Here is a 27145-nt window from a genome sequence, read left to right as displayed (position 1 = left end):
TCCCTATGAGAAACCTGACCCCTTGGGCCTTAGACCAATGCCCGGTTGACCTGTTTATTAATGTAAACAAGGCTGGTCTAAGTTACCATGGAAACGCATCCCTCTAATTTAGTCTGGTTATGGTTGTGCTAGTTTTCGTCCTTAACTTTACTTCAGGATTAGAACTTCAAATTTCAAAATGCTAATTGTCTTGTTTCCTTGCTATAAAATCAGTTAGCCAGTCTGGGGCCCTGTTGAATATTTTAAAGTTGCTTAATGATAAAGCATCAATCTAAATGTTATTTTTGGCACTCATTATACAAAGTTGGCAGCACTTACACAGGACTTGTCCAAGTTTTTTGTCAGAGCTTGCGCAAAGCACTGACCAACAACATTATGCCAAAAGTTTTTGTTTATGGCATTTCTGATTTATTTTTTTTTCTATGAAGTATGGTGTCATTGTTAATATATGCTGCTCTGTGGCTGTGGACACCACAGTTTTTGCCTTCCTTTCTTGTCAGTTGCTGTGATCAGTGCATGATATTTTAGTCCTGTGTTTTAAAACCACGACTTAAACCAGAATTGACATTTGGAAATAGATTTTCTCTGCCTTTCCTAGCCATTTTTACGAAACTCCCCTTAGATACAAATTTGTGTGTCACTGCAAGCCAAAGTTGAAGACAAATATGGCAGGTCAAATTGGTCTTGATTGGTTCAAGCGTATTACAATAGCACCATATTAAGCTAATGTAAAACATACTTCATGCATTTGTAGATAGACAGCGGGTAAAATAAGTATTGAACATGACACAATTTTTCTCAGTAAATATATTTCTAAAGGTGCTATTGACATGAAATTTTCAGAAGATGTTGGCAACGATTCATCCAATACACACGTAAAGAAAACAAACCATAGATGTACATGAATTTAGTTGTGTGTAATAATGTGAAATGACATAGGGAAAAAGTATTGAACATGCTTACTGAGATTTATTTAATACTTCGTACAAAAGCCTTTGTTGGTAAAAAGCTTCAAGACGCCTCCTGTCCAGAATAAGACTAACTACAATCAAGAATAAGACTAACTACAATCAAGACTAAGACTAACTAAAACCAAGACTACCTAAACCAAGACAAACTAAGACTAACTATTACAAAGACTAACTAACTAGTCTTACTTACAGCTAGTCTTGTTCTTAGTTAGTCTTAGTTTTAGTTGATCTTAGTCTTGATTTGTAGTTAGTCTTAGTCTTGGTTTTAGTTTATCTTAGTCTTGGTTTTAGTTTATCTTATGCTGGACAGGAGGTGTCTTGAAGCTGTCATTACCAACAAAGGCTTTTGTACGAAGTATTAAATAAATTTCAGTAAACACGTTCAATACTTTTTCCCTATGTCATTTCACATTATCACACATAACTGAATTTATGGACATCTATGGCTTGATTTCTTTGCATGTGTGGATTGCATTGGTTGTTGGTAGCACCTTTAGAAATACATTTACTGAGAAACATGGTGACGTGTTCAATACTTATTTTACCCGCTGTATACATACTGTAGGTTGTACTATATGTTAACACAGATATGAAATTTAGGATTCAGGTACACAAGTGTTAAATATATTTCAAGTTCACAGAAATACCTACTGCCACAGCTCAATGGAGAATATAGACTATATTAAAAACAGACTGATTGTGGTGTCACATGACTCAATAGTTAGCCCCTTCTCAGTGCATAGAGCATGTAGTTTGCATACTTGCAGTTACACGTGTGTGCACTGCACTATGGTCTGCCCATCAGTAAGTGTTTACGCTACTTTTACAAAGTTTTTTAAGTGTTAAACTTTCTCTAATTCTGAGTAGCAGTTAGTGCTCCAAATTCAAACAGCACAGTATTACAGTTCACAACCATTTTATAAGGCAGATTAAGTACTCTTAAGTCACAGACCTTCATATCGTACATAGCTATGTCAAAGCATGCCTTACTAAAGCAAATATTTCAGCAAAAGTAACAAAAAGTTTTACAAACATTCTTTGGTTGAGTGTGAAAGGAGCATTCCTGTGCTTTAATTTAATGCTTTGAATTTGGCATTTGTTAAAAAGAACTGAGAAAAAAGTGGACATCTGCAATAATACACTAGCTTAAATACAGGCAAACGAGTGATTGCTTTAACCTAAACTACAATATTTAATTCTCTCAAAATAATATTAAAAAAATCTAGTGATTAAAAAGCTTGCGCTGATTGATTGTACACAAATACTTTCTCTTTCCAGGTTGCCTTGGCAACCTCCTCTACTGATGGCCTTCATCTCCTTTCACTTCTTCTTGGCAAAGCGGCTAAACTTCTTCTCCTTGTCTTTCTTGGCAGAGCTGGGCTCAGGGAGGGCAGCTGAGGAGGAGGGAGGGGGCAGGCTTTGGGCTTTGGCCCCTGAGGGCCCCAACTCCTCCTCTGCTGCCAGGGGCTGAACGGCCTTCTCCATGGCCTGACTCCAGCGCTGGAGATCCTCCTAAAATGAAACAAAAAAAACACACACCACAGTGGTTTACAATGGGGGAAGTCCATGTCCATTGGGACAGTGTGTTTTTGTGTTTTAACCATTTTAACAGTGAATCTTTTTGTGAGGCTAAAACAGGGCAATTTATTTAAAAGACAAGCTAGCTGTGAATAGTTTTATTTTGTAAAAGTTAAGAATCACTGGTGAGATGATGGAATATTAATGACTCAAAACTATAACTCTTTACAGGTTGGAAATATTTTGAGGATTTATTTATAAAAGGTGTGAGGCTAAAAAAATGGCATGTGTGTGAATGTGTTTACAGATTTTGGAGACATTTACTACATGGACAAGAGCTTTGTGAAAGAGTCACATGATCTGAAAGAGATGAGGACACCCCAGCTGAACGACAAACTTCACAAAACCAGGTAAAACAGTCACTTCAACACCTAATGTATTCATCTTTATAAACCTGGGGACAGGTGAGGTGAGGTGAAGGCAGACAGACCTCTGGTTAAGCTAATATGTCAAACTCATCAGTGTTAGTATAATGTTAGCGTTAGCTAGCCGTGGGCTGAAACCCAACTGAAGTTTGTTTGAAAAGGATTTTACAATGTAGATATCTGCAATGCATTTAACATTATGCCTGGTCAAAACAGTAATTTAAGATATCTGCAATTCAGTTTTAATTCAGTTCTACAATGTAATATTCAAAAGCCAGATTAAAAATCCTGGATAACTACAAGTTTTACTAGGGGAAAAAAAGCTCCCATTTCAAGTATATACAATCCTTTTGTTACTAGTTATCATTTTAATTTCAGATATCTAAAAGTTGTTATCCACAATACATTTTTGGATATATCAAATTGCATTTTTACTAGTTATAAGTTATGAATGTCATTACTGACAATTTTATAGTTAGAATGTACTTTGGATATTCAAATTTATATATGTCCATTTAGAAGGGCATTGACATTTGGATATCTGGAATAGCAATAATGAATAGTAACAATTTGATTGCAACTACCCGAAATGGGATTTCTAAGAACGTTTATTCTGAGTATCAAAAAAATACATTGTGGATATCTGAAATTTGATTGTGGATAGGAAGAATGTCATTCTGGATATCTGAAATGTTCTTTTGACTAGAAAACATCTGTAATACATAGATACGTATAGTGATTAAATGTTTATGGGTTTCCTTTCTGTCCCCAGGCTTATAGACAATACATTAGTGACTGTTTTACTTGCTTCTGTGAAGCCTGTGCTTCTCCTAGGATGTGACATGACTGACAGAAGAAGGTAGCCAATTGCATGGGCTGTCACAGCTCCAAAGATCCTGATTGGAACTCTCACCTTGTACAGATTATTTTTCAAAAAGCTCTGCTCACAAACCTTAGCCAGGTATTAAGTGTCTCACAAACACATACTCAGGTATATACACAACTTTTTTTTTTGGCTCACATCTTGTCAAAATAAGATTGTAAGACAAAATTAGAATGTATAAACCTGTAAACAAGAGTTTGCAGGCACAAACCTAAATGTACAAGCTTACGGAATTAAGTCTACACATGCAAACCTGTTTCCAAGCACACCTTTTTGAGCCATTAATATTCCATACATTTGTGTCAGCTACTAGTAAAATTATGTAGATCTGGGCAGAAATCTCAAACTGTGATGTAAACCTGTATACTGCTTTATCAGGATGGGGCCAGGGATTATTTCTAAGCTTTTAGTGCAGCCACGTCCAGAACATTAAATTTCATGCAATTTGGTATTAAAAAAAAAAAAAAAAAAAGCTAAAATCTCTTATCACTCCTTTGGCTAAAAACTTACCTCGTCTTTACACTGGAACAAATACTCACTGCCATCTCCAAGACTGTGAAAGGAAAGGGAAAGAAAACTTTTTAATACCACGATTACAAGGAGAAACAAGCTTAAACCTTTAAAGAAAAATAGAATAGTTTGCCCAGAACAGCTGTCACTAATTGTGCAGCTTGTAACTGTTTAAAGGAATTGTTTTTGTGCTCAGCTGATTTGTACTAACATCAGTCAGCACAAACAAGATGCTCCAGCTCAAAGAAAAATCTCTTGAGATTAGACTCGAACACTAAAGCAATCCATTACTGCTAAAAATATCTTTGTTTCTTGAGAGGAGCAAATTCCAGAAAGTATTTACCTAAATTTAACATGTGATCCAAAACAACATTAGAAAGTTTGCATTATGCTCCTATCTTATGTATATGCCATCAATTTGAAAGAATAACTTGCAATTGTGGGAAATATGCTTATTTAGATTATTGCTTAGAGTTAGATGACCTATTAGCGCTGTAATATTTCTGTTAAATATGAATTTAAAGAGTCGTCTGTTGACTTAGGTTACCATAAACACCAAAAACTAAAGCAACCAATGGAGACTCCAGGATGTTTTTCAAAAAAAAAAAAAAAAAATGTCTTGCTAAGAGCACCTTTAAAGCTAAAGCATGCTGCATCATCTGTTTACTCCATACAAGAACCAGAAACAGCAGGTGTTGGTTTTACACTGAATCACATTCAGGACTATTTCTTGGCTGTGAGCAGTGACTTCCTGGAGTCTGCATTAGTTGCTTGGAAACATTAGAGGAGTCATTGCACCTGGTAAATAATGATAGTAAACTTTATCTATATAGCAGCAAAAAAATGCAAGTACTATATATTTCAAAAAAAAAACAAAAAAAAAACCCTGTCACACTCCATCTAACTCTTGGTAAAGAAAATGAATAAGCATATTTCCCAAATTATCAACCCATTCTTTAAATGAAAGAAAAACTGAAGGTGGAAAATACAGCTCCTCACCGTAGTTTAAAGACGTGCTTCTTTTTCTTGTAGTTTGTCAGGATCTCCCAGCTGGCATTACTGAGGAACAGGGGGTCCTCACCGTGATATGTCACACTATGGCCAAAGCTTTTGGCATCCTTGTAGGCTGAGAGCTGACCTGGCTTCAGTACACAGTACAAGTTGTTCCACGACCTGAGAGGAGGAGCAGGAAAAAGACAGACTTTAATGCTAATCAATTCAAGAGGCTAATTTGGGGCCACAATGTAACATCGTTTTAATTTAATCCCAATTAAGAGAGTCACAATACCACCACTCCATTAAGATTTTTTTAGAGTTAATTAGAAGTAAGGAAAGCAGTTGGAGCAGCTCACTGCTTTGTAACAACCATATCTGTTTTTTAGATAGAGGGGCACCACATGTTAGGTGTGTTTTATCGGAGGATTGTTGCCCATGGCCTCAAAGAACAGTAAAGACCTGAATCACCTAATAACTGTGTCACAGAGACCAGTCCAGTGTTCAAGTCTGTCCAGCAGAATATTATGGCCTAGAGTGCCAAAGGCTGCACTAAGATCTAAGAGGATGACGATAGAGGGCTTTTGGTAATGTTCATTCTAAGATCATTCACAACGTATATGCCCTGAAAACTAAACTGTGATAATTATTATCTACCTGTTTGAAGCCTTCTTTCCTGAGCCTTCCATGTCATGTTTCCGGCCCAGCACACCCTCTTGCAGCACAGTCTGGGCTCTGAGAGGCTCCAGGGACATGGTGGCAGCCCTCTCTGGTTCTTTCGGGGTTACTACTAAGACAGAGGGCTCTGGCTCTAGAGATCCACTCTCTCTCATCTCTGACACAATAGGCAGTGTGGAGTCACCGGCCGCGCCCTCTAGAGGAACTGAACTGGGTTCAGCTACACCAGAACCAGACTGGAGGAGGACATGTAGATAGAAATCAGCACAGACAGAATTGGACGAGAGAAATCATAGATAACAAAACAACCTGCAACTTTACCGAGGCGAGCAGACTGTGCCCTTGATTTATGTATGTAATTATTTTAAGATGTGCTCAAATAAGATAAGATTAGCAGGTAATGTTTGTTTTAGAGTAAAAAAAGTCAAGTAGCACTTTTTAATTCAAGAGTTGGTAACAAGAAAACCAGTGGAATTTCATTTTAAAGCTTTGAGTGTGCTTAAACAGAGGTTAGAGTATAATAGAGTACAGAGGACAGGAGCTGAGTGTGTGTAGTTACTAACCAGAGTCTGTTCCTCTATAGTGTAAAGCTGTGAAGATTCTTCTACAAAGCCTGTGTCTTCTCTCCTGGAGAACAGAGGGCAGCATGGAGTCAACATGAGAGACTTAAGAGCAGAGGGTGAAGGTGGTTGAGTGTGTAAAAGAGTGAGAAACTGTGACTGCTCAAAAGTTTAAAGCATAAGGCTAATCATATTCTGTGTTTTTGTTACTGTCAGCTTTTCCCTAAAAAAACAAAAACAGCACAATGTTTGTCTTCCTCTCAGTACTGTTTGGCTTTCCCAGTCTTTCTGTTCTGCTCTATGCACCAAACCTATTTGTTTCTATGGTATGACTCTTTAAAATGGATCGTGAATGTACACTGATACGTTTCTAAAACAACTGGGCACTGTGAAACTATTTTCAGTAGCAGATCAGATGCTGCAGCCAGCACTGATGGTAAATAAACCAGTGCCATGTTAATGGTAGTGAAGGATGTCACCCTTTGCCACTCTGTGCCTCACTGATGTGGTGCTAAAGGTTTGTATGGCACTGAGAAATAAGCTACTTGAGGCTCTAGGTACACAGACTGTGTGTTAAGGCCAATTCATTGTTGGTTTTGGTCTTGTCACGCTAAAGCAAATAGAGGTCCTCAAATAAGTTATGTATGTGTGTGTGTCTGTGCTTGTAGGTGCATTTATGCATGTATATAACTGAATGCCTGTTTTTCTGCATGTGTGTACCTGCTGTCCTTATCTGAGCGTTGTTGTTCTTTACTCATCTGTTCTATTTCCAATTGCTGCTTCCTTAGCTCCAACAACTCCAGCTGAAACACATTAGTGGACTAGAATAAGTACCTTATTGATTCTTTCCTTCAATTTGATAACAGAAGTAGATCTGCAGTAATTAGTTAATTGATTCATTAGCTGATTGCTAGGCAATTAATTGAAAATATAAACAGTAATTTGTAATCTGATTCTTTTTAACATTAACATTAATTTTTCCATACCGTGGTGAGGCGCTCCAGTGCAGAGAAGCGCTCCTCCCAAGTGGCGGTGGATTTCTCGAAGGCCTCGTGTCTCTTGAGGAGTTTTTCAACCTCATCCACAGTGTGGCCCAGGTCTTTACTGGTAACGTAAGGCTCCTGAGCAATCAGCCAGGCCTCCGCCACCGAGGCGTCCCGTGCAAACTGGCACACCTCCAGCACTGTAAACAGGGAGAGAGAGGTCATTATCAGTGTTTTTAAAATGTAGTGTGTAGTTTTTGACATGGAACCATTAGAAGGACAATAGTTTATATTTGAGAATTTACAGTAATTATTGAAATTCCCTCCTATTTGCAGACAAAATACTGGATCCCCTCAAAGTCATCAAAAAAATGGGCAGAACTTAGAAAAACAATAGCTTTAAGGTTTACATTAGATTTAGGTTATGTTAAGTTTAGTGGCTGGGGACAGCATTGTCAATTCTGTTAAGTCGGTACATTTTTAGAAAGGGGGGACATTTATTTTGGAAAATAAGCACATTTTTAACAGAACTTCTAGAAAATAAACTTTTTAGACAGGATATTTGTGGAAAGTGAAGACATGTTTACAAAGAACATTTTTGGCAGTTGTGGATGTTTTTAGAAAGTGGGACATTTTTGAAACCTGGATATTTCAAGAAAGTTAAGATATTTCGAATTTTTGGAAGGTGAGGTATGTTTTTAGGAGTAAAGGAGTAAATATTTTGGAAGGTAAATAAAATTTTGGGCAGTGATGTTTTCACAAAGAACTTTTTTTTTTTTTTTTAATCTGAAGTGACATACAGTGTACAGTAAAGAGAAAGAGAACATTTTGGAAAGTGAGAAACTTGGAAAGCAAGAGCATTTTTTGAAAAATTACAACTTCTTCTGTGATTGTAAAGTACGTCTTGTATAAAACTTCCACCAAAGCAGAGGGCTCTATATGACAAATATTAATATGATGCTTTATAAAACAGGCGTTTCTTAGTTTAGTTGGAGGAATTGCCTGGTGTTAGAGCAAACACATTTTTATTGTACATAAGCAAAATAACATCTTTGCTTTTGTCTTGAGACTATTTTTTTTAAAGCTGCCACAAAAGATGTTTATTTTAAGGAACAAAAGCTAAGGTGCTGTTTCATATGCAAAGGTGTGCACATAGATTAACTTTCACATCGGTTAGTCATATAGTCTTTGGCAGTTAAGTATGTACAGGATTTGTGCAAGGAATCTGCCGTGTGTAATGAACAGTATTTACAAGTCAGGTTTTCATCTTGGAGAATATACCAATAAGGTATGTGTAGTTCTACTCACAGAGTCTTAGCCAGTCCCATCTGTCGTCCCACTTCAACATCATCTCCTTCCTTTTCTCCATCAGCTGCACCAGCTTCTCTTTGATCTGACAAAAGCCATTAAACAGCCTCAGTTACATATCAGCATTATTAAACAACTCAGCCCCTAGACTGGCTATTATGCTCTAAGAATTAGTATTGTGAAGTAATTAACCAAATGTTAAATTCAAGCTGGGGTCAATTGCTCATTTAAATTCTTTTGGCTTTTCCATTTCTAATTAGTGTTTGCTTTATAGTCTCCCTGATGAGTATGAGATGAGTGGAATTTTTTCTTTCGTGGCAATCCAATTCGTTCCATTGTGCCAGACAAGAACAATCACTCCCAGAAAAGTAATTAAATCTAATGAAAGCAGCAATTTGAGGCCCAGCTGAGGATGAAAAGAAGCTGTCTTTGCTGCTGAAGTCTCACCTCAGCAGAGTCTCGGTGCTTGCGTGTCAGCAGGGCCTTGCCGAGGTCTATGCAGTCAGTGAATTTTGCTCCCCTGGCTTCAATCTCTGAGCGGATCCCCTGATGGTACTTCTGCAGGAGCTCCACGGATGAGACATCCCTAATGCAGAGGAGGGCAGGAATATAAAGTGATAACAGGTAACACATGAAGTTTATCTACCTCTGTTGGTAAGGCCTGGAACTACAGCAGCATTGACCAGGATGTGGTACATTTACTGTCATTCATCTAATACAAAAAAAACTATACTGTACTATGTCATAATGTACAATATACCACATGTCAAAATAGTACATTTTTCTGCAATGGGGTAATATTATTCTTATTATTATTAAGGGCTTTCACTGCCCTTAATAACCTGAATATTTTTCATTAACATTCATGTTACATCTGATTTATGTTGACTACAAACAAACCAATTTGAGCCTACTGGGGAAAACTGCTTCATAAGAACTGCATGTAAAAATGGGAGATCTTTTTAAAATTGAATTGTTCCTTGCAAAACAAAGTTAAAACTGTACTTCAAAAAATCTAATTTGTTCTCTATAGAGAGGCCTTCAAAATGAAAAAATATTCTCATTATATATGGCATGGTTTTCACATGATATATGCACAACTATAAAGCTGTGTAGAGATTAAAGGTAAAACATATATATATATAAAGAGTAAAACACGCTCAGAGGTCAAGATTGCAAGTCAGTTTTCTGTTGTCACCTCAGTAAAAAGAAATACAGTTTGCTACTCATGCAAAAAGTTTGAAATTTGCTGCCTCTTTAAACTCATGGTTGATATTTTAATAATGGAGAAGTATGATTTATTAAATCAAATACTGTAGAAGTTCCTGACCAAAGGGTACTCACCTGGGTTTCTCCTGAGTCTCTATCTGCTGGATGATGCTCTCCATCCAGGCCATCAGGTCTCTCACCATGGTGAAAAAGCGGAACTTGTCAGCTGTGTCTACCAGTTGTGCCCTGCGTCCATCACAGGCGTCCAGCAGACCCTTCCAGGCTTCCACCACTTCTCTCTCTGTGGCCTGGATGGCGTCTGCCCTCTCTCCTGCATACTGGGCATGAAGCCTTGTCGCTGTCTCCTGAAACTGTTGGACCTGAAGAAGAAAGAAAAAAAGAAAATATTTGTTCACTTAGCATTCCTGTCATTTTTATCTACTTACTTCACTCACTTTTTTTTTTAAATTTCAGTTAAAGTGGTAATTATTGAGGTGATTAAAAAAGACGCTAAAATGTTCTGTAAATCTGGAGGAAACTGTAAATGTGATATTTCATCACTAAGACTGATCATTTTCACATTACATATATTAATTTCCCATTGGTCATATAAAAAGTTTGATTAATGCAGCTTTAATTTTTATAATCTTATTAACTGGATGAATTGGGTCTTTGGTTAATGTACTGTAAATTTAAGAATCCCTTTAGTGTACAATGTATAGGTCTTCCTTCAAGAAAAAAACTGAAATTGTAGTCTTTCTTTCTCTCGATAAGAATTTTAACTTTGCCTCTTGGCCATAGCCTGCTGTGTTCCTTCACAGTTGGTGTGTTGTACCTGTTTGCCTAGAGCGGTGATGTCTCTCTCAAAGGCAGCATGCATTCTGTGGAAGGACTCTGCTTTGCTGAAATCCTCGCCCACATCATCAGGCAGCTCTTTCTGCTTCTCATGGATCTGAGCCACCAGCTCCTTCCCATCATCAAAGTACCTTAGAGAAAAGAGATTGATCTCTGAGTCTCTTGGGCCAAGAGTGTATTAGCACATTTATCATTCTGTTCACTATCAAAGTTCAAGTTGAAATCTTTCATGACATTGTTATTGCACATAGATATTTTCTGGTTTACTGTCATTAGTCATGCCCCAGCACAAATACTCCAGATATCAAAATGATTGTAATTTCTTTTGGATACACTGAGCTGTGATACAGGACATGAAATCGTAATAACATCAATTCAGTTAATTGACTGTCTCTACACTCACGGTAACATCAATAATGTTTCCTTACTTAAGTAGCTCATAAGATGCTGTGAGAAGCTGAGTGCGAGTGTCGATGAGCTCCAGCAGATCAGCCCAGCTCTCATTGATGCTGTCTTTCCACTCAGCCATGGTGGCTGCCTCACTGTGGCCTCCTTCAATCAGCTCGTCTATCGTCTGGTTGACCATGTCCACTCGCTCCTGTCCCACCATCCCTGTCTCCCGGGAAAAATCTCTAAACTTGTCTCTTAGAAGCTGAAGGGAAAAAGGTAGATATGTTCTTAAAAACAGCATCAACATCAACAGCATCAGATTTTTTGGTTTGTTTTGCTTGAAAGTTGAGATTTCGCTTTAGATCTAAAGCTGTACAGGACAGTTTACAGGCCACGTGACAGCAAAAAATACTTACTTGTAAATACCTAAGAAATGATGTTATACTTGCTAATAGGTAATAATGAAACAAGGTAATAGATTACATTAACAGCAAAACTGTTCTACAGCACACAGCAAAAGTCTAAAATATGAGAAAGAGCTTCACATGCTTTTCTCTTTATGAGATTTACGCTTGAACACCCTCCATTATGAGATTCATGATTTTTGTGTCTGTAATACCGTGACATGGTCCAGGTCCTGCCCCATCTCCTGAGAGGAGGCTATCACGTCTCTCTCTGCAATCCAGTGCTCCAGGTCCTCTACTTCACGACTCAGCAGGAAGTGGTGGTAGGTGTGGTCCAGCTTCTTCCTGCGGTCCTCCGCCAACTCCTTCAGCCCTGCATACTGCTTATCCACCTGGCCCTGTCGCCAGATAATCTCCTCACTAGACAACGCAGTGGAAGAGGATGGAGTGAAAGGAGATCTTATTGACCCTAAACCACAACTGACTGGGGACATCGTGAGTAAATTAGCACCCTAAGAAGCAATGTCGTTTTTGAATGTGCACACCAAATTATCATGCACCAACCCATCAGGACGATCCTCTGCAAACATCTTTTGGGCACGATTAGCCAGTTTCTGGATGGAGTCAGCATAGTCATCCACTGCCTGCTTGAGGATCATATGGCGCTTCAGCATCAACATGGCGCTTTGCTCATCCTGGAGAGATGGAAGATGAGGAGGCAAATGAAAAACAGCTGAGATTTTTGTGAGAAAGTGACAGGACATCAAAGCAAAGCAAAGCCCTACAAACTGAGCTCTCAATAGAGGGTTCCAGTTATAGAGATAATGTCAACAGAAACCCTGAACCCAGAATGTAGTCATGTTAATGCATGAAGTGTCAATTGCTATTTGCACAACACAATATACCTTGCTTTGATTTAAACAATAAGATGTGTTGACTGACATCAGCAGACACTTTGCTGAACCACCTAGTTTCTGCTCCTTACCTTGGCCTGTTCATCAGCGATCATGTAAAGCTCCTGCTCCCCAATCCAGGCTTCGGCCTCATCTGCATCGTTGTAGTACTGCTGGGCCAAGTTGGACCTGTTCAGCCTCTCCCTGCGTTTGGCCATCTCATCCTGCAGCCGGGCCCATGCCTCCTCCAGGTCCTTCAGCTGATCTGTGATTTGTTCTGCCTCCAGTCTGTCCTCAGTACTAGTGGCAGCCGCCATCCTCCTTCCTCTCTCAAGTACTTCATCAATACGAGGCTGATGGCCCTCAATCTCCCTCTGCAAGGTCTGAAGAACATAAAAATATTGTCATACAGACAGTAAGACCATCCAAGTGGCTCTATAACATGTAGTCCCTAAGAGGTCATAGTACAGTATGTAGTCCAAAAAGTGCTCACACTAGGATATGGGGTTCACAAAGTGGACATAGTATTAGTATAGTAGTATAGTCTAAACATGGTCATTGTATAGTAGGAGTGTCAGCTCCAGTCCACTGCCCTGGTTGTTTTCCAACTATTTTTTCTCTACCCACTACTGAATACCTGAATCAGGTGTGTCCAGTCAGAAGCTGGAAGATACCAACATGTACACATTTTGTTTTCTCCCACTATTTTTTAACATTTCACATCAGTTAATAAAAAAAAGAAGTTAAATGCAGCCACATGATGTATTTATATCACACGTTTTACATGACACCTGTGACGTGTCATGACCCATGACATGATATGACCTGGGATTTGAGGTGACGGGATGTAATCTACAGCTAGCCACTGCTCTTTGTCTACAGGGGAACCCTACCTGGTTCTTTTTCAACAGCATTTGCACAGTTTGAAGATTGTGGCCATGTTCTTGTGACATTGCCAGGTGCATCCTCTCCTCTATCCAGAGCTGAGAGAGAAGATGAAGAAAAATTAGATTATGATGATTATGAAAGAAAAAAATAGAAAGTGCCTTACAGAGTTGTGATGTACACTGAGTATAAGAAATGTTAAGATGATCTTTCTTAAATTTCACCCCTGACAAAAAGTCAAATCCTTTTTAAAGCTGCCTCCTCCACCTGATTAAAGTGTTTCTAACCAGTAAAACCAATAAGGGATTAAAGCTTTTACCTAGATTCACCCGCTGAGCCAATTTTATCAAGAGAGCTGGCTGTCTTATTATTTTGCATATTGAGTGTACATATTGTAATGGAAAACTTCATTTCAGAATTTCTAAAAAAAATATTCAGAATTAAATATTTCTAACATTTAAATCCCAAAAGGTGTTATCTTGCTGTCATTCAAAAGCCTGCATTAATCCTGCTCCTTAAAAATGTAACACCTTTTATTCTAATTTTGCACTTTCAACCATTTGTAAGAGCAAAGAGTTTCAGAATACTTACAAGCTCATCAGCCAGGTCTCTGTAGAACTGATGGACCGCCTTGGCAGCTTCCAGTTTGCCCTTGCGCTGTGCTAGTGGAGTGAGGAGCTGCTGGAAGTCCCTCTGGAGGGCCTGCTGCTCAGCCTCAAGCTCCAGCTGGTCCTCTCTGCCTCCGCCGTGCTTCCTGACGGCATCCTGGAGCTCCTCCAGCTCCCGCGCCCGGTCACGCACTTGGCTCTCCGTCATCTGGGACAGCGAGATATGATTTGAGAAAAAAGAAACATTCTTTCAAGAGCCCAAACAGGTTGTAGTGGAAGGTAAATCCACCAAAGATTTGTTTGAGTTGTTTATGTGTGAAAATGTTTTCATATAGTGTAAAATTTTTAATATAAATTCATAGAACTCAACCCACTGATTTACCAATGCAACTGTAACATAATTATCTATAACTTGTCGTGTTCTAGTTTTTCTTCCTGACAAATATTTTTTCCATATAAAGATTTAGATTTATACAATTTTGTTTGTTGTGTATGTGAACTAAGACTGTGGGATTGTGGGTTTTAACTTAATATAATTAAAGAAAAACATGTAGCAAGATGATCTGCAGGCACAAGCATGAAACTCTGAAGTCTATACTGTACTATGCTACACAGACCTGATGCTTCTTGAGCAGGATGTTGGCATTCGTCAGGTCTTTAACATCCTCATCTCCACTCTGCAGCTGCTGTTGCAGCTCACCAAGCCACTTCTTCATGTCTGTCAGGCTCTGGTCGAAAAGCTCAGAGCGGTTTGCATCAAACAGCAGCCGAGCCTTCTCCTGGGTGGTGGACTCCAGTTTGTCCCACAGCTCGTGGAGCTTGGCCAGGCGCTCTGTCACAATGGGCTCAAACTCGGGCTTGGAGTCCATGAGCTCCTGGCCCTCCTGTTTCCACATAAATATGGAGAAAATGTATTATTGAGGGTGAGCATAACTAAAGGTGTGAAGAATATGCTGAAATCTAGTGTAACATGCCTCACAAATGCAATCACTGTTGAACTGTTTTGCTAATTTTTCTATATTTATTGTAGTAGCAACAGTATATTAGTGTATGTGTAAATAAACACCACAACTCTTGACAGACCTGATCTACTTTGTTGAGCCAGTCTTTGTTAGAGGCCAGCTCAGCCATGAAGGCCTGATGTTTCAGCCACTTGCTGTGGAGGTTCCTGGCCTCATCGTACGACGTGTCCTGAGCTGTCAGCATCTTCTCATTGATCCACACAGTCAGCTGATGGATCGAGAGAAGGAAAGTATTAGATATTATCCAAACAGGGTAAAATCATGGTCTCATATGTGGGAAACTGTACAAGTAGATCCATACCAGAATAGCTACAGAACTTTGGAAAATCACCTAAACATCAAAATTTAAAGTTTGTGCACTGATGAGTTGAGGCAAATGTCTTGATTTTTTGAAAAGAATGCATTTACCAAATATTCAAGACACAAATTCAATCTAATAAGATCACACCAAGTGTTATAATAAACAAAACAGGGTGTGTTTGCCAAGTTTCCCACAACACTCAAGAGACACTGAGAAAAAACACTGTGATGCCAAGTCTCATTGAAAGAATAATGAAGCTAACAAAGGATGCACTAATTAATGCTACCCAGCGATTACATGAAGAGCAAACTAATGGTGAACTCACATCTTGAGTGTTTTGCAGGAAGTGCTGCAGGTCGCGGTTATCCCAGAGATTTTCAGACACCTCCAGGGCTCTTCTTTTATTCTTGTCATGCCTGATGATCAAACACAAAGACAAAGGAAATGCGTTAAATATACAGCTGCAGATACAGTATATATTTTGTTTTCTACAAGACGTCTGTTAGTGACATAATACTAGGCAGTGAGTCAGTCCATATGAGCTCCTCCCCCTCCACAGAAAAATACCTGAGACAGTAACCTAAAACAGTTTTCTGCTACACTGAAGAATAACTCTCACTTAAAAATCAATATCCATTATTGCATGCGCCTGTCTACGGAGCTGAACTGTGGGAGGTAATGGGAAAAGCTCCCATGCCCTCTCTATAGCCTCTTGTTGACACTAATGATACAGTGAGAAGAACATTGTTTCACTGCTGTACAGGCTGAAACTCCGAAGAAAAATTACTTCAAATTAGTGGATCTATTTTTATACATAAGTACAGAGCCCATGCAGTATTGATTGGACAAGTGAAGTGAAATTTTGCACTTCAGTAAAAGACAAAATACTTACACAAAAAATTACACTCACAAATTGAGAAGAAAAACTGCTTATCAAATTTGTAAAAACACACACTGCACTAAAGCAAATATCAAGCTGCAGGCCCAGAGCTTTGACATCTGATCAACCAGCATAAGAAGATGATGGGACTCCATCAACTGATCATCATATTCCTGTACACTATCCAGCACTGAAAGACTATTTATTCTATAACAAGCAGATCTATTCTTCAGAGATCAGACTGAGTAGAAATTTAACCAAAATAAAATGAAAATATGTAATTAGATTTTTCTGTATTAGTGATTTTTAACATACATTACATTTTACTGCTCTTGCTGTTTATGTTGCATCTACTAAATAAAGTACATTAACTATACTCAGAGTGTCTTTTCCTTTGTTATAAATGGAAATTAGGTTTCTTTAACATGATGTGTGTGTGACTCCATCATACCTATACTAGATGAAAGTTTGCACTGGCTGGTCTGGACTTTATATTACATTCCAATAACATTCTAATAAGCTGTTGTTAACCAGAGTAGTCTTGCTTAGTATATTTAGTTCAGGCCAGTAAAGGTGAGAAAGGCTTTAGGAAGACGGTGGTTAATAGCTGAATGAATTTGTCCACCTCAGCCTGATAAAATACACCATTTTCATGTGAAAGCTGAGCCTCCACCAGAGTGCTAACTGTGAATTGAAATCTCATGATCAAAACCAAATGTCAGAAGTATTGCAGTATAATTTTTCTACTATTCACTGACCCTCTTTAAAAACACATTTTCAAATCCCATTGACCAGAAACATAACGGCTGACCTGTCTTGGATGGAGTCCATTTTATCCTGAACTTTTCCAGAGTACAGGTTGTTACTATCCACTAGATGCCGTCCTCCCTGCAGAGCACCATCAATCTTGTCCTCGTTGGCATCCATCGTGCTCACAAAGTCCTCGTGCTTCTTCAAAGCCTTTTCTGCTCCAGCCAAGGTGTCAGCCTTGTCTATGTGGGCCAGTGTGTACTCCTGCAGCAAGGTGGCATCAGTCCAAAGACAAAAATTAAAACTGTACACTGTAACACTGCATTCTTCCACACCACCATCTTTTAATTACCTGTATCACTAACACCATCATTAACAAGCTACTCTAACTCTGTGGTGACTGTTTTCTTTCTCTCAAAGAACATCATGATATGAATGCAGCACAGTACCTGGTTATTGAGGATGGCCTCGACAGCCTTGCCATCTCTCATGAACTGCTGGAAGCCCAGACTCTGCTCCAGGAAGTTTTTGCGGCTGTCCCACATCTTCTGAAGTTCATACCAACCACGGTCCAGGCCCTTCAGCCTCTGGTCCAGCTGCTGGTACTGAGGATCGTCCTCCTGAGCCTGAGTGACCTGAGCACCGGTGTCCCTCACACGATGATAGTCTTCCTCATGGTTGTTTATGTCTTCACGCACTGCGTCGTGAAGGTTGAGCTGCTCCTCCGCCTCTGGCAGCGTGGCAGGCATTTCCTCTGATGCCACAGCCTTCTGGGTCTTAAAAAGCCAGGACTGAAAGTCATCCAGGTCTTGAAGGAAGGTCTGTAATTTGCTGACCTCACCCAAAGAGTCCTCCCTGTCTTTCAGGGTCTTTCTAAGCATGTCCCAGGCTGTATCCAGCTCTGCTCTGCGGGCTAAGATGTCAGCTGCATTCTCTGGGTGGTCTGTAGCCAGCTGGTCGGCCTCTTTACTGAGGAAAATAAGTTTTGCATCAATGGCAGCCAAATCTCTCTCTATGCCAAACAGTTTCCTCTGGATGGTCATGACAGCTGCCAGGTCATTGCCCAGGTCCTGTGTGGACTCAATCACTCGTGTCTTGTCTTTAATCCAGGCCCCTGTCTCGTCACACTCCAGCCCATAGTTGTGCAGACTAACAGCAGAATCCACTTTCCTCTTCTTCTGCTCCACCATGGCTTTGAAGGCATCCCACCTGAAACAAAAGTGTTTATTAAAGGTTTAAATGCCTTTAATGGCATATGAGGGCATGAGTCCTACAATAAGCTATATATTAGTACTAACTACAGGGAATTGTAATTTCTTGAAGTCTTATCCTCCGTACATGTTGACTTGTATATTTTCCTGTTTACAACTCATGTTTTTGCATGTTCAACTGACCTGCTGGGCAAATACTAAAACAACTGACTCATAAAATATGATTATAGGATTTATCTGAATTCACAGACCCATAAAATAATTCAGAACATTTTTCATACACCTCTGGGAACAGAGTAAACATAAAAATACTAATCTTTATATTTTATTTCAGCCAGAACACTGAATGATTTATTGGAAGTGCAGATGCAAAAATAAAGAGTCAAATTTAAGACACCTATAGTCTAGAGATAATACATTTAAAGCACCTTTTATTCAGTCGCGCCTGAGTTTCCTTGACCTCTTTGGTGCGAGGGTGTCTGCTGTCCTCCAGCTGTTTTGCAGCTTTGTTGACTTCATCAACTCTCAACTGTACATTTGCCATATCTTGAGCTAGAATGCTCAACCTGAAAGGCAGAAAAGTAACATAGTTAAAGTAATGAAAATAAAATCAATACAATCTACAAACACGTCATTGGACCTGGACCAAACAATATTGACGACTGATGTTACCTGTCAAAATGCATGCGTTCATCTTCTGCTATGATTTTTAATTTTTGTTAATTACAATTTTTACATCTAGACAGATAATTCAGGCACGCATAATAATAATAGTTTGTCCTGTGTACCTATTCTGTACTACTTCCAGATCCTCCAGCCTCTCTGGCACCTCTAATCCGACCAACCACGTCTCTTTCTGGCCCATCCAGAGCTCACATGCATCTGTCTCACTGAAGATGGTGTACAGGGCCATGGTGTCATCCAGCTTCTTCTGTCTCAGATCAGCCAGAGACATTAGCTCCATGTACAGGTCCTTAATGTCTCTCAGACGCCTCTGGATATCTGGGGTGCTCTGTAGCTCCTCTGGCAGAGCATTGGCCTGTTTGGACAAAGCATCAATGGTGGCTCCATTTTTCACTGCTTCATTCTTCAAGTCGCTGTGCTTTTTGAGTAGCCGCTGCGTGGTGTACTCATCATGGCCTACATCTTCGCTGCTCATCTGCCTTTTGGCATCCAGCAACCAGGCTTTGAGTTCATCAGCATCTCCCTGAAACTGGAAGAACTTCTGGGTGTCCTGCAGGTTCTGTTTCCGAAATGCTGCCAACTCCTCCAGCTGCTGCCATTGTCTCCTAAGGTCGTCCATACATTCTTGAACCTTTGGAGAACCAAAGTGCTTAGCCTGAATCATCTTTTCTCCCTCAGCCAAGACCTGTTCGAGGTTGGTGCGGCGCGCTCCAAGCTCATCCTCGAAGGCGCTGTGTTTGCTCTGGAGCACTAGCACACTCGTCAGGTCCTTTCCATAATCCAGGGAGGAGAAAATGTGCTCCTTCTCCCTAATCCAGCTCTCCAGCTCAGATACCTCCCACAGGAAGTTCCAAAAGAGGCGGGACTGCTCCAGGCGAGCCCGTCGCTGGGCTGCCAGAGCACAAAGCTCCTGATAGCAGAGTTCCAGGTGCTGTACCCTGTCACGGATCACCTGAGGATCACATGGCTTATAGCCTGGGAAAAGAATGAAGGACAATTTAACAGATATACTCTGTAAATTCAATCAGTTAATTTCTCTACTTGCTTAATTCTTCTCATGGTTCTGAGATGCTGGCCGGGACTCTTTTCATGTTTTCACTTACTATCACCATTGGCAAACTTGAGAGCAGCAGCACTGGCGTTCTGTACCCTCTCTTCCTGCAGAGCGATGTCGTTCTCTACCAAAGCATGTTTCTGTAACAGGTCTTCAACCTCTAGCAAATGCTTCCCAAAGTCCGGAGACAACAGTCGAGCCTAGAAAAGAGCAAAAAAAATGATCAGCTTAGCAGCTAGAAAAAACACTGAATGAAATTAGATTAGCTTTAGCGCCTTCTATTCAGTACTTTCATGTCATCCATCCAGCTGATGATGTGCAGCATCTCTTGGAAGATCCTCTGCAGGGTCAGGTTCTTATCCAGGCGCCCTCTGCGAGCCCTCAGCAGCTCCTGCAAATAGTCCCAGAGACGCAGGATGTTGTCTTTGCGCACATCGATCCGTTTGGCATCATGGTAATGCTCAGACTCCAGCTCCTGTGAGATGTTCACAAGGGCCTGAACACGTTCCTCATATGCAGCAATGTCCGTCTCGATGGCATCATGCTTCTTCTTGGCTGCCTCCACATCTGACAGCTCATAACCAAAGTTATCCTGAGGAGAGGGGAGCAGAGAGGAGATGTGAAGGACTTAACTTCAGCATTTACATTCCTGCTCGTTTTGTATTTCATTAAATTATAGGGAATATATTTAAGTCTTTACCTGCTGTTTGTGACTTGCACTATTTTGTTGGTGTATGTTTTCAAGGCAACTTAGTTCTGCTGTTTGCTCCTAATAATCAACTCAGGCCACAAACAACCTTTTTAATTATCTATTTTAATTCATTAATTAGCACAAATACTTTTAAAGTGTAAAGTTATTTATACAATGTCATTTATTAGCTATTCTCACTTAGTCAAGGTCTTTCTCAAGTGAAACCCCAGAGCAGGTTTTACATAATAACATTATATAATACTAATATTTACCTGGGCGACTAGTCTCTGGTTCTCCATGAGCCAGGTCTCCCTCATGGCAGCCTTCCTGTCAAACCTTCTGGCCATCTGTTCCAGCTTCTCCTGTCTGATCAGCTCGTCTCTCAGGACGCGTTCCCGCTCGTGCTCCGCCCTTTCCAGACGCTCCCAGGCCTGCACACAGACGATGAGATGAATCATTTGGATTTGTTTTTTTTGTTGTTTTTTTTTTTTTAGCTGGCTACTCTAGTTAACATATCAGTAACAGAAGCATTACCATGTCTCAAGGAGCTTACACTTCATAATGCAAGTATTATTTTCTGAACTGATTTATTCATCTGTGTTTTATTCTTTTATTATGTGTGTATGTGCTTCAAACGACAGACTTTTTGTTTATGTGATTTTCCCAATAGTGGAGTGAACATCTGGAGACATTTTTAATAAGACACTAAGTTGTTGCTTTTCTCTGGTTCTATTCATGTGCTGCTCAGCCATCTCACCCTGTTGATATCTGAGACCAGGGCTCCCTCTTTAGGCGTGTACACCTTCTGGTTGTTGGCCCTCATACGACTCTGGATGGTGAACAGCAGCACCTCGAGGTTACCCTTCTCCTGGAACCTGAAAGAAAACAAGCACCAGGCACAGGAAAAGATAAACAAGTCTAAAAAGAAGTTTGGGTTGTACTGAACATAGCAGGGAGCAAAAACACAACAAGACCATCCCAGAAATATTTGAATGTGAAGTGTTCAGTGAGCTGAAAACAGTGACTGGTTTGAATTAGGTTTAAATGAACTAGAACATACAAAGTCAGAAGAGAAGTTAGCACAATAGAATAGATTACTTACTCTTTACTAATCAGTAATCAATACCTGATTATATCAGTGTGTTTTAACGACTCACTTGGGGGGCTTCTCTACAGTGCGATAGATGTTGAAGGACTGAAGCTGCTGCTGAACTCCACTTAGAGAGTTGGCAAGTTTCCGGTTGTTCAGCACGATGATGGTCTGTTCGATCCACGTCAGCAGGTCTGATGCCAGCGTCTCATATTTATTAATCATCTTCTCTGTCTCAATGGCATGATCCAGAACCTGAAGAAAAAGGTCAAAGACAATCTGGGAAGTAGACTCAAGAAACTCATGTTACCAAGTATGTGTTATCTTTCCATCTCACCTTTCCAACTCTCTTTCCCTCAACAGCGAGCTGCTTCATCTTCGAGAAGTAGTGGTAAAATGCCACAACGTACGTGATGATGGACTTCTCATCTGGGTTCTCTGTGAACACATCTACAAAACAAAACGGCAGACTAGTCAGTCACAGCCAAACCAGAGAGAACATCACTGGTCCCGAGGTTTTTCCACCAGGCATAAAACTCATAAACATTTATTTCTGCCTGAAGGCACAGCCTCCATCAGTCACTCGCCTTCAGGGTCTAACAGTTTGGTCACACCAAGCTTCTGCTCTGCCACACTGAAGGCGCTCTGGAGGTTGTGGGTCGGGTTGGACCTCTTCAGGGTGTTATAGTCCACCAGGTCTGGCCTGGGAGAGAAATACAGAGCACAGAAGAGGAAAAAGACAGATATAGAGAAGAAGAGAGAATGAGGGGGAGAGACACTGAGCAGACGGATTTCAGGTATGTTTACATTTCAGGGATGGTGAGAGTGGATTTGGCCATTCATCTTGCCTTACCGGTGTTTGTGTATGAGAGCATTGAAGGCCATGCCGTCTTTCCAGCTGGTAGTGAAGTTTGTGATATTGACATTGGGATATCTGCAAGACAACAGCCAGGGGTTGTCACTGACTGAACATAAGGGACATTGCTCAGGAGTTCTTGTTTTAAATCAATATCTGGGACCTGTTCTGCTTCTCAACATCTGTAGTTGAATTAAATAAATCACTTATTTCTTTAGCCTGAGGCCTGAGCAGATAAAGTATTTTTTCAGAATGCTGGCATACAAGATCACAACATTTAGTGGATTCATATTTATTAGATTAGATTTATTAGATAGAAACAAAAATATGTTTGTTTTTTTTTTTACCTTGGTCAGTAAGCTTTATTGAGTGGACTGATGTGAAACTGGTAGACCAATTTTACATATATGAAAAAATTAAATTTTTTTTAATTGTTAAACTTGGAAAATTGCCTAAACCTGAGTGAATATAATCAAAGTAAAAAATCCAGTGGTAAGGAACTACTTTAATTGCATTTACTCCAGCTCCAGTGCTGCACTGTATAATTTTGACATAATTAAGTATTTGCATTTCCTGCAACTTATTCTTTACTTCACTACATTTTTTGATAACTTCAACTATTTTGCTGAGTCGACTTAAAAAAATAAAAATATAATTCAACTTCAACATTTTTTAATTTGAGGAAACAAAAAAACAATTTTAACCATAAAAACTTGAATAAACTTTAAAAAAAAAAAAAAAAAAAGCTACAGTTGTGCACGAGACTGGATCCACATTTACATACCATGCTAAAGGTCACACATCTCACATACCCTGCAGTTTTCATCTGACACCACAGAAGAAGAGCGTCTTTGGCTGAGCGTGTCTCCTTCTGGTCGGCCTGGCCCGTTTCCACAATAATGTCCTGGATCTGATGAAGAACAACAAGCACAGCTGGATGATAAATAATGAAGCGTAACTAATGACTAGGACGTTTGCAATCAAACAACAACAATTCACAGCTGACAACAAAAACATAACAGACAGAAACTTGTCGTGGATAACATGCACCAGAAGGGAACATGTTGGCTAAGTTGACACACATCATTTATCATAGCTTGAAGTAAAACAAAAGGTTTTTATTGGTGTAAAACAAAAATAATCTGATTGATGCCGTATATCACAAATATTATTAACCATCTGGATTCTCACACATCTAAACCTGGGGCCTCATTGATAGAACAACGGTTGGTAATTATTAAAGTTCTTATTTTCCTACACACTGGGTCAGTAATTAGAGCAGTGATGTGATCAGAGAGACAGGTCCTGAGAGAGAGCTAAAATTAGCCAGTATTAGTTCTTATTGGTTTATACAGACTGAAAAGCTATAGACAGGACCAAGACAACGCCTTTCTTCTGTTTCTAACGTGTTTAAAAATAACAATGTTGCGGTCAAATTAAAAATAAATACATGCCCACTCCAAGAAGATAAAAGAGTCCAGCAGACGCGTTGTGATGTTCTGGATGTGCTTCTAACTGCAGATAATAATGGCTGAAGCTTGAAGGCATCTCATTTGAGAATAAAGTCAAAAACATCCCCAGGCTACCAGCCGAAACTGTGCTACATCCATACACACCCAAGTGAGACTTAATAATTGAAAATCAGACACTGGTCTATTAAACACAGCAGCTCATATACTATTATTGGATTCTATCCATATCAAAATATGATTGTAATGTAATTAAGGCAATAATACATGCAAGCAGAGAGAGTATAATATAGTCATACTGTTTAGCGGCATGTGCATCTAGAAGGTTAATGATGTGGTTTTCAGACAGAAACACAGAATTGGTCATATTTAAGATTAAAGAAAATTCAAAGAAATGCTGAGAATCAATCTGCTGTGAAGAAAATAATTATTGAAAATGGACCAAGCTGCACTAAACTTGTCCTCCTGCTGTAATTTTTACCTGTGACCTAAAGTTACTTGTTAGTACCCAGCATTACACTAGTTTTAAGTTAACATTTTTAGCAATCTAAATAAGTGACAATCTAAAAACCTCAAAGAAAAACATAAGCCAAATAAATTCAGGAGAAAGTAAATACTGGTGATTATGGGCTTTCAGCCAGGGCCCAAGTTTACCTGGAAGCGAAGGATGATGGTCCAGATGAGGCCGAGGATGAGGCGATGGTTACCATCGACGATGTCGTGAGAACCCATGTTCTCCAGGTGAACCCTCTGCTCTTTGAGGAACTGCAGAGCCTTGTCCACATTCTCCAAACAGTGGATACGCATCCGGCCTTTAGTGGGTTTTGGCTACAGACATGGAGAAGAATGAAAAGCAAAAGAAAGATAGAAGAATTTTAAAGACGAGAGTGACCACAAGAGGGATCAGAAGATACAAATAAAAAGGAGAAAAAACAAAAAATTCTCAGGTTTGACAAGAGAGCTTCATACCAGCTTTTCACCGGACAGCACCTCCAGCAGTTTAATGAGCATGCGTCCGTCCCGCAGGTCCAGGTAGAGATCAGAGATGCGACATCCGACCCGGGACAGGATTGAGTTGACCCATTTAGTAAAGGTCTTCTTCTGAACTGCCTCACGCTCATCTGATGACAGCACAAAGTTGAGAAAGTGAATGAGCTGAATGAATAATGCTAAATCTTCACAGCTACAGAGCAGCACCCCTGAAGCTGCTAAGGATTTACTGCCTTACACAAGAGCCCTTCATCCAGATGAATGTCTGCTGGACTGAAGAAATGACCTAACTGGAGTTTCAATAATTTTCTGTAGAATTTTGCTCCAGCACAGAGTTATTGGTTAAATAAATCCTCAGTGCAAACTTAAACTGTGCACTTTTACTACTCCAGTGTGGATATGTGAGGTAATCTATGTTAGCAAAAAGAGCTTTGTCTTGTTAGCCAACATCTGCTCAGATATTATTCTTTTTGCTCCACTAATTGAATCCAACTCTCAGTAACATTATTTCGACTTTTATACCAGCTTTGCTTCCAAGAAATATTTGTTTTGCATAACAACAGACCAAGAGGCCCTGTGACCTGTGCCAGGTAGGTGAGTTCAGTGACACATCCATCCATCCATCAGTATGTCAATCAGCAGGAGCCATCATCAGACACTCCTCTCCCATGCTTGACGTGATTCCAACAAAATACACGCAGTGGAAAAGCTCAGTGTCTTCTCATCCCCTTAGCAGAGTAAATGAAGAAGTGATGCTGCATACTAACACTGCATAAAAAGTATTAAACACAAACAAGTAGTTAAGCAAAGGAGTACAGTGTTGATGCTGAAATTCCTTGACTGTATATTTTAGAGATCACAGAGTGAAGAGATGCTCAGAGTACAAGCATCAGACAAGTATTTGGGAAGTTGAGCACAGCCCACATGCTGACACATCTCACACATTAAGTCATAGCTCAACACACGACAGATGTGCCTCCCACTCTGCAGCAAAAATAAAGCTAATGTTGATGGTACCATATGGCAGCATGACCTAGTGTACGATCCTCTGCGTATTTTGTTTGGAGACACACTTCAAGTGAATGGGGATGGGGGTTGTGTGAGTAGCTGTGGGCTGGTGACTGGTGGATAGAACTGCATTTAGTACACACATAAAACACCAAAAAATCTATCTGAATAACCTCATAACCTGACATTCCTCTTTGCACATGGATGATTTGGAGCAAGATTGACAGGAGGACAATACATGTTGATTACCATTACCTGGACTGTACCCATAAAATCCAGCAGATACACACTCTGTCTTATACACACACACCCGCACACACAACCTTTTAAAATTTAGCAGGTCAACCACCGGCAATAAGACACATTCTCCTCTCCGACGTCCCATCTCAAATCACATGACTTCCCTTTAGTTTGCCTGTTACTGTTTGCCCTGTGTGTTCCCAAACCCAAATATGACTGCAGGAGTGCAAAGGACTGCATCCTTAATGACTTATGTAATAAATGATTCAGACTCCAAGGCTGTGGAGAACAAGCATGGAAACAGCAAAGAGGAGGAACAGAAGAGACAAGAGGTTAAAGATACTGGAGACAAAAGAAGGAGACAATAAAACAGTGAGAGGAGAAGATGAAATGAAGAGCCTGGAGTAAAGGTAAACTAGTTAAAGAGGAGGGGAAAAGAAGAGGGCAAGTGATGGAGGGCATGATGGATCAGACAGAAAGTAAATGAGAGAGATGTAGGCTTTCAGGTTTAGTTTACGCAGACCCAACCAGGAAAATAAAAATATTGTTACCTACAGTATGTTTCTACAAAAATGACCCAGTAATCACCTAAATAGCTCCAGCTCCATTCTTAGCATCATCAAAGAGAAGAAATCATTAAAGTATGTAAAAGATATTGTGCAGCAGAGTGTAGTAAATAAATCATGCTTCACTCTGCTCTCCTCAGCAGAACAACAGCACACACTGCTACGCTACATCCACACAAATAACCACGCCATGAAAAAGTAATGGCAATCAAAACATGCAAATTACTGAAAGCTACACACTGATTTAGCACAGACAATCA

At 39.8% G+C, this 27145-nt stretch overlaps 1 protein-coding gene across 3 annotated transcripts in view; it reads right to left on the bottom strand.

The window, feature by feature from the left end:
* Nucleotides 1-1870: 1870 nt before the first annotated feature.
* The window catches only part of sptb (spectrin, beta, erythrocytic), a 35843-nt gene continuing 10568 nt past the window's right edge, over nucleotides 1871-27145 (bottom strand). For 2 of the 3 annotated variants that reach the window (XM_026332557.2, XM_026332734.1), the window contains 35 exons: nucleotides 25051-25202; nucleotides 24736-24909; nucleotides 23425-23522; nucleotides 22610-22690; nucleotides 22344-22459; nucleotides 22094-22206; nucleotides 21824-22011; nucleotides 21424-21541; nucleotides 20939-21097; nucleotides 20265-20567; nucleotides 20025-20175; nucleotides 19026-19896; nucleotides 18666-18803; nucleotides 17476-18235; nucleotides 17088-17290; nucleotides 15722-15812; nucleotides 15157-15303; nucleotides 14691-14957; nucleotides 14057-14281; nucleotides 13474-13563; nucleotides 12673-12963; nucleotides 12252-12382; nucleotides 11903-12107; nucleotides 11322-11545; nucleotides 10874-11024; nucleotides 10174-10418; nucleotides 9277-9415; nucleotides 8830-8914; nucleotides 7525-7721; nucleotides 7259-7341; nucleotides 6542-6605; nucleotides 5958-6214; nucleotides 5307-5480; nucleotides 4308-4350; nucleotides 1871-2483 (listed from right to left, as the gene is read on the bottom strand). In XM_026332557.2, the coding sequence (XP_026188342.1) occupies nucleotides 2292-2483; nucleotides 4308-4350; nucleotides 5307-5480; nucleotides 5958-6214; nucleotides 6542-6605; nucleotides 7259-7341; nucleotides 7525-7721; nucleotides 8830-8914; nucleotides 9277-9415; nucleotides 10174-10418; nucleotides 10874-11024; nucleotides 11322-11545; nucleotides 11903-12107; nucleotides 12252-12382; nucleotides 12673-12963; nucleotides 13474-13563; nucleotides 14057-14281; nucleotides 14691-14957; nucleotides 15157-15303; nucleotides 15722-15812; nucleotides 17088-17290; nucleotides 17476-18235; nucleotides 18666-18803; nucleotides 19026-19896; nucleotides 20025-20175; nucleotides 20265-20567; nucleotides 20939-21097; nucleotides 21424-21541; nucleotides 21824-22011; nucleotides 22094-22206; nucleotides 22344-22459; nucleotides 22610-22690; nucleotides 23425-23522; nucleotides 24736-24909; nucleotides 25051-25202 (6926 nt within the window). In that variant the 3' untranslated portion in view covers nucleotides 1871-2291. Of the gene's footprint in view, nucleotides 2484-4307; nucleotides 4351-5306; nucleotides 5481-5957; nucleotides 6215-6541; nucleotides 6606-7258; nucleotides 7342-7524; nucleotides 7722-8829; nucleotides 8915-9276; nucleotides 9416-10173; nucleotides 10419-10873; nucleotides 11025-11321; nucleotides 11546-11902; nucleotides 12108-12251; nucleotides 12383-12672; nucleotides 12964-13473; nucleotides 13564-14056; nucleotides 14282-14690; nucleotides 14958-15156; nucleotides 15304-15721; nucleotides 15813-17087; nucleotides 17291-17475; nucleotides 18236-18665; nucleotides 18804-19025; nucleotides 19897-20024; nucleotides 20176-20264; nucleotides 20568-20938; nucleotides 21098-21423; nucleotides 21542-21823; nucleotides 22012-22093; nucleotides 22207-22343; nucleotides 22460-22609; nucleotides 22691-23424; nucleotides 23523-24735; nucleotides 24910-25050; nucleotides 25203-25652; nucleotides 25788-27145 lie in introns of those variants that run through there. The other variant, XM_026332645.1, reaches the window with a different exon arrangement.

Source organism: Mastacembelus armatus, chromosome 22 (assembly GCF_900324485.2).
Source record: "Mastacembelus armatus chromosome 22, fMasArm1.2, whole genome shotgun sequence".
Taxonomy (NCBI): domain Eukaryota; kingdom Metazoa; phylum Chordata; class Actinopteri; order Synbranchiformes; family Mastacembelidae; genus Mastacembelus; species Mastacembelus armatus.
The sequence above is the reverse complement of the archived record's forward strand: the minus strand, read 5'-3'. Positions and strand labels throughout refer to the sequence as shown.